The sequence below is a fragment of the Populus trichocarpa genome, chromosome 6 (assembly GCF_000002775.5).
Source record: "Populus trichocarpa isolate Nisqually-1 chromosome 6, P.trichocarpa_v4.1, whole genome shotgun sequence".
Taxonomy (NCBI): domain Eukaryota; kingdom Viridiplantae; phylum Streptophyta; class Magnoliopsida; order Malpighiales; family Salicaceae; genus Populus; species Populus trichocarpa.
Genome location: NC_037290.2, coordinates 10,154,490 through 10,167,669, shown reverse-complemented (window position 1 = coordinate 10,167,669; position 13,180 = coordinate 10,154,490). Strand labels below are relative to the sequence as shown.

General features: G+C 32.1%; 1 protein-coding gene across 1 annotated transcript; it reads left to right on the top strand.

Moving 5' to 3' along the window:
* The first annotated feature begins 4,328 nt into the window (after positions 1-4,328).
* Positions 4,329-6,160, top strand: LOC18100178 (uncharacterized). Its single transcript, XM_006381377.3, has one exon. It carries the CDS (start codon positions 4,443-4,445, stop codon positions 5,844-5,846), a length of 1,404 nt encoding a protein of 467 aa, XP_006381439.1. The 5' UTR covers positions 4,329-4,442; the 3' UTR covers positions 5,847-6,160.
* Positions 6,161-13,180: the final 7,020 nt, after the last annotated feature.

Below are 13,180 nucleotides of genomic sequence, written 5' to 3'. Positions count from 1 at the left end.
AAGAAATTCAGCCACCCATGTATTCATCGTCCTCAAAACATTCAGTCCAAGCATGAAACAGTCGAGTCGAATCCTATATATTCAGCAGATCTTGTGCAAAATGAGATGATTCAAAACGATACCGCTATGGGCATATGACAATCGAAAGCATCTTCCTTTTCCTTTTTTTGTTAAAAAAAAAACTGTTAATAACTATTTACATGCCCTTGATTTCTCCAATTTCTGTGCTGTGATTCAATTAGCGAGCGCCATACCCACTTTCCGACTGAAGAAAGTTATATGATAATGGCGTTCCATTGTAAGGAACAGGTAGGAATATGATCTAGAGGCTTGAAGGAGTGGAGCTGGGGTTCGGAACACACTTCCATTTTGAAAGCTTATTGGGAAACAGGTCATGGGACTGATACATGGTTTCGCATGACTAGCTGAGCGGTTCATCACCTTGACAGACAAAGCCACTAGCGGGCTGGTCATATATGGTCCAAGTCTTGAGGCAGGCATCTGAGAAGTTTGTGGGGTTTGTAGCTGGATAAACTTATTCGCATGAGATCCTGTAGCTGTAACAGAAACATGTCGAAAAAGCTGTCTAGAGTGGAAGATGTAACTTTTATTGAAAGGTTATGCCTGAAAAGAAGCAGCATGGCATAGATCCAAGCAGATGCCTAAGAATACATTCTGGGCACATATTTTGACATGTTCAAAAAAGAATAAGATTCCAGACATCCATGAACAACTTAACATCTCAAGATCAGTTTACATATTCCAGTGTATATGGCTGGTTAGCACAAACAAATACCATGAATCTCAACATCCAACCCCCATGAGATGCATTGAACGAAAAAATATAGAGAGAAGCACAATATCATTATCCATAACCCAAGAATTCCCTAGAAAATCACCTTGAGCTTCTTATGATAACGATAACAGGCAAGGGCACAGGGCACAATCATGTAAAATTACACTAAGAATGAATTGCCATGGAAGGCTCTAATATGGAACCAATACTTGCATGATTACTTCAAAGTATTCGGTAAAAATTACAAGAAATATTCCGAAAACATGATATCATCAATATTTTCCCCGAACTCAGCCTTGCATTCTGTCTAAATTTTCAATATTACCCTGTTGTCATCATTTTTTGTTGTTGCAAAATTTAGGAGAAAGTTTCAGAATTTGATACAATCCATAACCCCCCCCCCCCCCCCTCCCCCAAGATTATCCTTGCTTGCTTCTTTCTTTCTTTCTTTCTTTTTTTTTTTCCAATTTTTAGAAGACATGCGAACTACGCTGAGAGGGTGGGAATGGCGCTGAGAACAGGTAAATATCGGTAAAAAATGTGGTATGAAGCTAATGAAACATTTTTACACCTTTGCATCCCTCCCTCCTTTCATCCGTCCTATTAAACCTTGTCTAACTATATCAATCCTAGCATTGTAAAGTTATTCAAACAAAAAATGAATTACATTCAAACTTGCACTTGACATTAGTGTTTCATATATACAATCTCCAACTATCTAACTCAATAATCTAGTGAAATTAAAAACTATTTTAAGCACCTAACCACTTAAACTTTACAATTAAACTAGTTCTTTGATATTAGTGTCCGGTACAATATCCAATTATCTAATTCAATAATCTAATAAAATTAAAAATTTCAATCAAATATTAAATCCAAACAACACATTTCATAATTTAGTTGATGTTAGTGTTTATACCTTGTAGCCAATCAATTAGCTACATGTGACACTAACTTTATTCATGTAAAAACATGACATGTACACTGAGGTATAAGGGATGTTTGAAACTAATATGTAGGTGTTTGTCACATGACATGTACACTGAACTGGCCTGCATGAGGATTCCATAAGAAAAGATCACTCATATATATGAAAAGATTCACAAGATAGTTGTGTAAGTGATACTTAAAGATGAGATCATTAAGTTATTTTATATAAAAAATATTATGTTTTGATCCTGACTATATATTGTCCTAATTAAGGGTAATAAACAGACATATATTAGATTTAATATAAACTATATGAAGGTATCTGAATGATCAAGAGATGATTCATCACCCTAGGTTAATTATATAAAATGCTTCACATGCTCTAAAATAGTATTGATTGTGAAATCCTTGCGTAAGGTGGAATGAGATTTGAAAAGAGTTTCAAATTTTATTCAAAGAATTAATGACTATAGTGTTGAGAACAAACATGATTTGATAGAGCAGACACACTCCATGCTATAATATCTAAATCAAAATATTTTTTATGAAGAGATAATAATTATACTGTGAAACTACTTACTGCAAGATTCAGTTAAACAACTTATCACTTTTTAATATTTAGTGGATCATAACGTTGATAGACGATGCACTTGATCTTCAAATGTAGATCAATCAATTATTGAAGTGATAATAAATTAAATTTATTTAAGTTATTTAATCCTAGTTTGTTTAGGATTAAGATTTATATTTGTGTTAACTTATTAGGTATCTAATGGGTCACACACATTAACAACTATTGGTTAAGAACTAAATTGGGATAATTAATCAAGTGTGATTTGATTGTAAATATAATTTAGAAATTAAAAAGTAGAATGTAATTTATACAGAAAATTATAACTCTAGATCTAAAAAAATCCATCAAAAAACTCGATTGAATAAATTTATAAAAATTATGATTCATTTCCTTTTGCCTCAATCTCCGCCCCTTTGCCACCATACAAACCTAAGATGTTAGAATCGAGGATGTGTTGTCGGAGAAATCAAGGTATAATTTGAAGTGGTTGCATAAAGATCACGGGCTTGAGGAGTTTGAAGAAATGCCACTTTGATTTTATTGAAGTGAACTTCGTTTTATAAGCAAAGGAGATGTTTCACCATTGGCCCAGTCAACGTATACTTGTCATCTTTAAAAAAAAAAAAAAAAACTCTAATTTGAAAAACAATGCTTTATTTCTTCTTTTAAATCTTCTTTCATCAGGAATGTTTATTAAAATATGGTGATTGAGGTCAATGACGGGTTACAGAGAAAGACAAAAAGAGATGTTGATCTTGTTATCAATTCACTCATGAGAGCATCTACCTCACTCAAGTGTTAAAATTTACTCGGGTCTTGAATTTATTTTCTATTAGTTATGAATTCGAGTTCTTTCATGATTATTAAAGATTTATATAATTATTAATTTTAGAATTTATGGGATTAATCAAGATACATATAAGTTGGCTGAATATCTACATTAATATAAAAAAATTAGGGTTAAAAGGTACAATTGTGGAGAAATTGGATTTAGATTCAATTTAGAGCAATTTGTATATTTTGAATTGCTAGTTGGAGCTTGTTTACGAGACTAAAGTAATTGGAAGTCAAGACCTCATTACCAACAATGATAAGGATGATTTTGCTAAGCTGGACAGAAAGGGATTGCGATTTGAGGGTCGGGATCTTATAAAGTTAAAGTAGCATATAAAGTGTTTGTAGATATGCTATAATTACTGGATTACTATTTTTTATACAGTGATATTTTTATTATTTTATTTTTTAATTATTAAATAGAATATAATGATAATCTTATAAATAATTAAAATATTTTATTGATTTTTTTAATGTTTATATATTATAAATATATAAAGTTCAGTATATTTTATATAACTTTTAAAAATAACACTACTAGTAATGAAGAGAAAATAGCAAATAATAAAGAAAAAAACTTGGTAAGTGTAGCTCAACTGATCATGTTAGGGGTGAGTAAAAATATCGAAAAACCGATTAAACCGAGAAAACTGGAAAAAAAAAATAACCGAAAAACTGAACCGTGAAAAAAACTGATTAAAATTTTGAAAAAAATCGACCGGTTCAGTTTCGGTTTTATAAGCCTGAAACCGAAAAAACCGAACCGAACCGGAATCAAAAAAAAACCGAGCCAAACCGAGCAAAAACAGAGCCAAAACTGAAAAAACCGAGCTAAACCGCTTTGAACTGGTTTTTATCCTAAAAACCGAAACGAACAGAACCAAAACCGGTCGGTTTGAACCGGTTTCGGTTCGGTTTTGGTTTTTTTTTTTTAAAATTCGGTTTGATTATTTTTTTTTAATAAAAACCGAACACAACTGAAAATGATCACTTCTAGGTCAGGTTCTAGGTTTGCTCTCTAGAAGTTACTCGTTCTCACAAACCTTAGGAACACTATAGGTTTATATAGTTGTTAATTTCAGGGTACGTGAAATTAGTCGAAATGTACAGAAGTTGACCCGGACACCAACGTTAATAATAATAAAAAAACAGAAAATAGCAAGAAAAAAAGAAAAAAGAAGCAGCGTTTAGTCACCACTTCCATTTGCATCGCGTGAAAATGATGCCCTCCCTCCCCGTCTTTCTTAAACGAAAAAATATCTGAAAACCTAAAATCAAACCCAAAATTGCCACTATTTTCCAATCGAAATGACCGATCAGTCGTCTCGTCTGAGCATCACCAATCTCCGGACAGCTTCACAGCTAATCAAACAGACAGCCACAATCTTCTCATCCAATCTCTTCACCTTAATTTTCTTGTCTTTATTGCTCTTCTCTTTCCGTACATTCATCGAAAATGGGACCCACGTCCTCACTTCTTTCATCGACCGCGACCCTTCTCTCAAATCCCTCCTTTCCCGTCTCGACCTTGCCGGCCAACCCCACCCCTCCCACCCCCACCACCGCATTCACACTCGCCTCCCTCGCCGTCGCCGCCCATTCCTGCACCTCACCCGTGTTGGTACCCTAGATGATGATTTCTTTTCTGCTGATGACGAAGCTGATTCCTCCCTCTTCCCAAAGTTCCCTCCCAATGGCAGTTTCGTGATTCTCCACAACTTCGACCCCAAATTTGGTTTCTCCGATCTCGTCATCGATAATGGGATTAAAGTCCCAGAAATTGTCAGGTCCGGCATTCAGTTCAAGGCTGCGGAAGAAAATCATTCATTTCTTGATAGTAAAAACAATAATAACGAGATTGAAAGCAGCAGCGAGGATTTTAATAATAATGAGAGTGGAAAAGAAGGGGAGGATAAGATTTTGGATTTGCAATTTTTAGTGAAGGGATTGGAATTGGGGAGACGCGACACAGCTGCCTTGTTTTTTCTTGTAAGTTTTCTATCTGCTGCTTATGGTTGGGTTATTTTGGGATTTACAGCAATATATTCGTGGATTTTGGGGGTTGTTTTTATTGTTGTTGTTAATGATTTGTTAGGAAGGTATGGTTCCTTTATTGGTGTTGTTTGGAATGGGTCTAGATTAGGGAGTAAGAGATTAGCTGGGTTTATTTTGATGAGGTGGGCTGTGAGGGATGCTTTGACTCAGTTGGTGGGTTTGTGGTTTTTTGGTGAAATTGAAGATCAGTATTCGTTTTTTAAGCTTTTCGTGAGGTTGAAATTGATGCCCTTTTCTGTTATGTTTCCATGGATTAATGGGTTTGACAAGGAGATTTCGGGGTTTTTTGTTACTTGGATGTTGGTGGATGTGGTTGTGGGGTTTATATTTGCTGTGGATGCTTGGGTTACTGTTGTGGATACAAGGAGGACTGGGAGAGAGATTTTGAAAGAAGGTTGTTATTTGATATCCACTATGTTTCATCAGGCAGTACAGCTTAAATGTTATGAAGAAATACTTTGTGGGTCAGCTGCAAGATGGGTTTTTGCTCGGGTTTTTGGGAAGTTTTTCGCCATTCTTTTGCAGTCAGCTTTTGAGGTTTACTTTATGGTGGCTTGGCTGATTTTTTACTTTGTGGCGAGGTGTAAAGAAGCTGATTCTGATGGAAGGAGGTTTGGGAGGAGAGAATTGGAGGTGTTGATTGATGGCCTAAGATGATATGCAGTGGTGATGAAACTGCTGCTCTTCCACTTGCAGGCTGCTTCAACTACAATGCTGAAATAGCGGGTCTGGTAATCTGTCAGTGCGCTTTGTGTGTGCCTGTTTCTTGAATTCCTAGTGAGTCAGCACTGCCACTGGTTGCTGTAGCCATCAGCAATGTTGTATGTATTTTTATCATGAGGCAATATACTGCTTGTGTATAAATCCACGAGTGCGTCATGTGTATATTTGTTGCAACCATTTTTCTAAATGCCTATCAATTCTGTTGCTGCTGTTGATCATGAAATGAATGAAGGTATTTATTTACATCATCCTGAGTATTTTTTATACTACTTAACTTCTAAGCAAGGACAGTGGAGTTCAGTTTTGTCGTGCATTTCATGACTTTTTCTTGATGCACCTTACTGCTTCTTAGAAGAAACAATCTTGGCCATGTTATTTTGGAATAAATTATCTGAATCAGAAACAATTTGAAAGAAACTTTATCACTTACTATAAGGCCCTGTTTAGTAATACGGAAAAGGCTTTATGTGTTGCCGTCTCATACTCTTGTTAACATTTTGGTAGACCTAAAAACAACATTAGGTATTTCAAAAGGTTGTTATCTCTGGTAGTGTTTGGATGCTGTCCCATTTAACTCCTGTCCTTGGACACAATCTAAACTCCACCCTTAAGTCTACATATTCCTATGTTGCTGAGCTAATACGAAGAGTTCCTTGAGGGAAAATAGATTGCATCTAAAATATTTAAAATTTATCATGACATTTGTCATAAAGCTACGGTGAAATTACTTTGTTTCAGATTTGTTTTCATTCTGCTTTCTATATTGTTTCTCTGTATACATATAGTGTTCATACATGTGTTAGACAAGGTGCTTGTATGTACTTGATTTGATTTATCTTAGATTCTCAATTCTAAGAATTATTTTGCATAGATGCTACCAAGTCAAGTGTGTTTAGAAGTCAAAAAGTTATTGATAAAGGATACTTGATTACCCATGCTGGGGTAAGAGAACTGATGGAGATATTCTCTTAGTTTCCTTGTTTACTTTGTCACTTCTATACAAATGGAATCATTAGTTTTATGGACAGTGATTCTGGTTTGAGAAAGTCTGATGTATTTGGCTTGCAATTTTAGATATATGAGATTTTAGATGAAGTTGCTGTTTTCAGTTCTTCAGCTGCTTTCTCTGTTTTTAGTGGTGTATCTAGAGACATCGAGTTTATATCAGGGACAAATCCAGGGGCACCCCCTAAATTCGTCCTTGGCTAATACATGTGTTTGAATACGTAATATTACATGTTCAGTTTGGTTCTAGATTTTATATTTTAGTAATTATTTTAAAGAGATGCTTATATTTTGAGAGTGTTTAAGCTGAGAAGTGTAGTGATGGATTCTTAGATTACCTATTTACTTTATGACATATTTTAACAATGGTGAGGATATTAGAATGTGGACAGTGCTTCAGATTTGAGGCATTCATCTTCTGGTGAGGAAAAAAAAACACTCTTGGGGTTATTGCCAGTATAGACTCTCATTTCAACTTCTGGATTATATAAACTTATTTCTCACCCTTTTTCTCTGTGATTTATGAGTTTAGTTTTGCATTGAATGTGGGAGTTTCTTTGATGAATCTTGCTTTGTATTAGGACCAGCAATTTTGGTTGTCACCCGTGCAGTGGATTAATTATCTGAATGAGAAACAAATTACTTAAGTCATGCAGCAAGGCCTTGCTCGGTCACTGCATCAATCCCTTGTTAATTGTTTTGGTTTACGTTCAAGAAAAGGAGAGTTTTACCATTTTAAAAGGCTGTGCAATGCAGTCATTCCTTACCATTGAGTTCTTTAAAAAAAAAAAATATTGATTCCATGTTTGAATTAAACTTCATCAAGGAAATTCATGAAAGAGCTATAATCAAGGGGAGATTACGGTGAGGTTACTGTTTCTATTATTTATCAATCTGCTTTATTAGCATTTAGTGTGCATACAAAGTGAACGTTCTTCTATGTTATTACAAGAGGTGCAATTTTAGCTTTTCTGTTTAAGAGATATGATGCGGGAGAGAGATTTGAGAAGTGGAGAAAACAAAAGAAGAGAGAAAAGCCGGGGAAGAAGCTGAAGAAGAGAGAAAAAATCTGCAACTCTGAAACTTTTATTAATTCATCATCTTTTTATATTGTTAGAAAAGTAGATATAAATAGCAAAATCTTAATCACAACCATGTCCAAAAGAATAACATAAATTAAGTTCAATAATAAACCCAAATAAAATCCAATAACACAAAGTTTGGGCTATTCTTTGTCATTTTTAACTAGTCATTTTTAACTATACACGTGTTAATCATTTTCCAGGTTTATTGTCCCCGCAACTCTTTAGGGATTAGAAAAACTCGATCTTATTAAATATTATCATAACCTAATTTTGGGTTCCTTAAAATTCTTTTATAAAAAAATATATTTTCCTTTTCTATTTTATTATTATTTGAAAATCCAATTAAAAATTCAAAAAAATATTTTCAAATCATAAATAGATGAGCTTTTGAGTTACAAATAGGGCAAAACATTATATGAACATTCAGATGAAGATATTGTTAACAAATTAGACTGAAGAAGGACTTATTTGAAATGAAGTTTAAGGTTGAAATCCAACTTGACCAAAATTGAAAGAATTAATTAAGTTTAAAGGCTTAATTAAATTTCTAGTGAGTTTAATTAACTTAATTAAAGACTTAATTGAAGAAAAAATTAAGTTTGAAAGCCAATTTGGCCATAATTAAAAGAATTAATTATGTTCAAGGACTTAATTAAACTTCTAATGAATTTTGTTTATTCAATTAAGGACTCAATTGAAAAACAATTAAGTTTGAAGGTCTAATTCAGATTAATTCATAAAAATTGGAAGACTAGAGACGTAATTGAACTTTAAAAAAGCCTAAATTTGTGCAATCATGGGATTAATTGAAACAAATTTGATGTTTTGAAGGTTAATTAAAGGCCAAATTAAAGAATCCTAAAATCAAAGACCATGATGAAAAAGGCGCGAGAATTTAGGGATTAAAAGTGATCAAATCGGGGGGTCAATTTGAGACAAATTAAAAGTTTGATGATTAATAAGGGTTAAATTTCATAATCTAGAAACTAAGGACTAATTTGTAAAAGGCACGAAAATTAAAGGATTCTAATCAATGTTTCCAAGGATGCAATTGCAAGAATTAATAATTTTTTGGGCTAATTGAGGATGCATACACTGAAATTAAAAATTCAGGGACTAGATTGAAAAATCTCAAAACCCCCAATTAAAAACCCTAATTTTTAGGGTTTAGCATAGACGACATGTCACTTAGACTTTAATGAAAAGAAAGAGTGACACGTTGTTCGATCATTTTTCTTCTTCTTCATCAACCTAGATGGCTAATAGTGAGGTCACCTTTAGACAAATGAATGTAGCATCTCTAATCACCTCAAGAGCTCTAATCAGGACCAATAGATTGAGAAACACTTCATTTACAAAGATCAAACATTCTCATCAAACGTTTACACCTTAAGAGCTCTAATCGGCACCAATATATTGAGAAACACTTCATTTACAAAAATCAAACATTCTCATCAAACGTTTACACCTCATTTGGCTCAAAGAACTTGGCAACATCTTGTTTCCAGTTAGTCTCCCCTATATTGACAGATGCAAGCTGATTGGGAACCAATCTTCCAATCAATAAATGTAGAGCTACAGATCTTCAAATCAAGTGTAGTTTGATTCCAATGATATATTTACTCCCTACCTACATGATTCAGGTCTATGAATGATGTATTGACACCCAAAACTTCACAATGGTTCCTCCAAAGTGCCTTACCTAGTCAACTATGACTAAAACAGAGAATCACCCATAAATGAGCTAACTTCAAGGTTGCTTTCTCTTATTAGGATTCAACTCACAAAGTGACAAAATAATTCAGACCGCAACTTTAGGGGAAAGGTTATAGAAGAAAGAGAGAAGAAGAATCTTTTATAACCACCTACCTTTTGCAAAACCATCATGGTTTTGTAAGCTCCTGGTTTTTCTTTGCTTATAAAGGAGAGTGTTTCTGAGAAGGAAAGAAAGGTCCAGAAGAGAAACCACAAAGAAAATCGAGAGAGAAATTATTGAGTGGATTGAGAGAAAAAACCAAAAAAATAGTGTGCAAAGTTTGGAAGAGAAAAGATAAAAGAAGAAGGGCATATAAACCAGGGATTTGGAGCTAAAAAAGAGAGGAAATAGATAATAAAACTCGGAAACAAAAGGTTGCATTATTGTAGTAGGTATATCCTAACTTTAATAAGAGAGTGTAGCCTAATGGGCATACCCCTCTTTTAATCTTATTTAATCTTTTTTTTTATTGTTGGTTCTTTATATTGTTGGTTTTAGCTTATCAATCACATCATTATGTGACTCATAGATTAATTAGATGACAATTCTTTGTCTAAACATATCATATATATCTCGTCTAACTGCCTCTAATCTTATATATATGATTATAAGTAACCCATCCTTCATATAAATTAGTTAAGAAGGATCCAGTTTTATAGCATTAAACATATTTGATTAATGGTAATATTGAGTAGCTTAACAAGTTATCCATGAATAGAACTCTGGTTTTATGCATATAAATTGGAAGGAAACAAATCATGTTCTCAATATACACTTAATAAATTAATGAGAGGTTTATTGTTTTAATTAAGTCTCATTCCATGGTATTAATGATCATACATAACAATTATATATAAACATACACTCATATCATGTGATTCTAGTTGGATTATTATGGACATAACTAAACTAATTTTTTTAAGCCATTTAAGATGGTCAAAACGTAGGTAGTTGCTATAAATTTTCATAAGTCCTTTACAAGCACCATAATTATAGTCTTTTTCACCATTCTTTCTTTGTTTTGGATTAAAAAAATAATTTTTCCTATCTAAATTACTATAATTGAATAAACATTTACATAATTGAATAAAAAACATAGAGTTACATTTAAGGGGAATTAAATGAGAAAAGAATTTTACAACCACAGAAGAAAAATAGAAAAAAAACAGGACACGTAGGTCCTAATTAATATTACAACCATTTAACCATAAAAAAACACATCACATTGGTCTTTAAATGTCCATAATCATCAATCATGTATAATAACACATTAATATGCATAAATAAATATATTGCATGCATCAATTATAATTATTGACTATACGTGCAATTTTTAAAATTATATTTATAACATTTAGAAATATTAAATCAAATCCAATTTGATAATTTCCCCAACTTAATAAATTTTATTTGATATATTTTCTTGAAAAACAATTTTTCAAATTTTAATAAGAAAATTAACCATATAAATTTTTTATTAACATCCTAAACTATTTTAGGAACAATTAAATATAATTTTTTTGATTTAAAAACTCTCTTTATTTAGGAAAAACTATTTTTCTAAAATATTTTAATTAAAAAATTTAACTAAATCCTAATCTAATTAGAATAACACAAAAAAAAACAATGAATTAAACACTTTAATTCAATCCAAATCCAATTAAGAAAAATTAATTATTAGTTTAATTTGGGTTTCAATTTTAAGATATAAAATCAACATTTTATATGTGTGGAGGATAGAATCGTAATTCTGCCTAAATACATTAACTTATAATTACATATAAGATATAAGGGTAAAATGGTAATTTTAGACCCCAAAACCCTAGTGTAATTAGATATAAGGTATAGAGATAAAATTGTAATTACACTTAACGATGTTAGTGTCGTCGTTGATAATTATAGCAAGCCACCCAAAAGTTTTTGAAGAAAATCTCTGGCTAAATCTGTAGATTCAAAAAATCTAGCCAAATATGGCCAAAATAGGTGTCATTTAAAAAAAAAAAAAAACATGAGAGAAAAAAATAATTTTTGGGGAAAATAATTTTGCACATAAATTTAATGCGTAATTAACGTCAATGTTAATTAAAACATGCAATCAACAACTCTAATTGTTTAACGATGGCTTTGATACCACTTTTTAGGTTTTCTGAAGCATATATACATAGTGAAAATGATAAATTTAATTTTTCTCAGGAGTTTCAAGGATCTAGTTAGATAAATCTAAGGTTGTTTAGAGTTTATACAAAGATTACCTACAGATCAGATGTTCTTTTTGACTTTGAATAATTGCTTCAAAGTTGGGTTATCGCAAACCATAAGTCATCCAAATGTCCATCTTCTAACGATAATCCACACGAACCACTAGTGCAAAATCTCGTAAACCCTTTTAAGTGAGAAAGATTATTATATCTTTAAGTACTAACTCTTTTCTTTTGTGTTTTTCATGTGTTATGTAAATTACACTTGATTAATCATCCCATTTTAATTTTTGACCAATGGCTCTTATGTGTGTGACCCATTAAGTTTTCTAATAAGTTGGTTCAAATATAAATTGTAATCCTAAATAAAATAGGATTATATAAATTGATTTATTATCAATTCAATAATTGATTGATTTATATTGAAGATCAAGTACAATGTCTAGTAACCTGTCATGATTCCCCAAATACTAAGAAAGTCAAAAGTGGTTTGACTTAACTTTTCAGTGATTACTTTCTTAATATAATTATTATTCATTCATCAATAATATTATGGTTTAGACATTATAGCATAGAGTGTGTCTACTTTGTCAAACCATGTTTGTTCTCAATATCATAGTCATTGATTCTTTTGAAATCTCATTTCATCTTGCACAATGATTTACAATCAATATTATTTGAGAACATATAAAATATTTTCTCTAATTCACCTAAGGTCATGAATTCTCTTTTGATTACTCAAATACCTTCATATGGTTTATGTTATACTCAATATATGTTCATTTGCTACCCTTGATTAGGACAACATGTAGCAGAATTAAAGCATAAAATTATTTATATAAGTTAACTTAGTGATTTCAATTCTAACGATCAGTTACATAACTGTCAGGTGAGTCTTTCTATAGACACAGGTAACCTCTCCATATGGAATTCTCGTGTGGGTTAATTTAGTGTACATATCATTGGACAGGCACCTACATATTAGTTCCGGGTATCCCTCGTACCTTAGCTTATGAGAAAAATTGTTTTCTGTCATAAATGATAGAATATATTATGTATCAGTTTCAACAGCTCTAATTAATGTTCGGTCTTAATAGAGTATTGGCCAAGAATATTTAGGAACAATGCTTTGATGCAATAGGAATCTCATATCCCTCGTACCTTAGCTTATGAGAAAAATTGTTTTCTGTCATAAATGATAGAATATATTATGTATCAGTCTCA

What these genes read in the sequence shown, in the direction of transcription:
- LOC18100178 (XM_006381377.3), top strand. Translation starts at nt 4,443, where the DNA reads ATGACCGATCAGTCGTCTCGTCTGAGCATCACCAATCTCCGGACAGCT.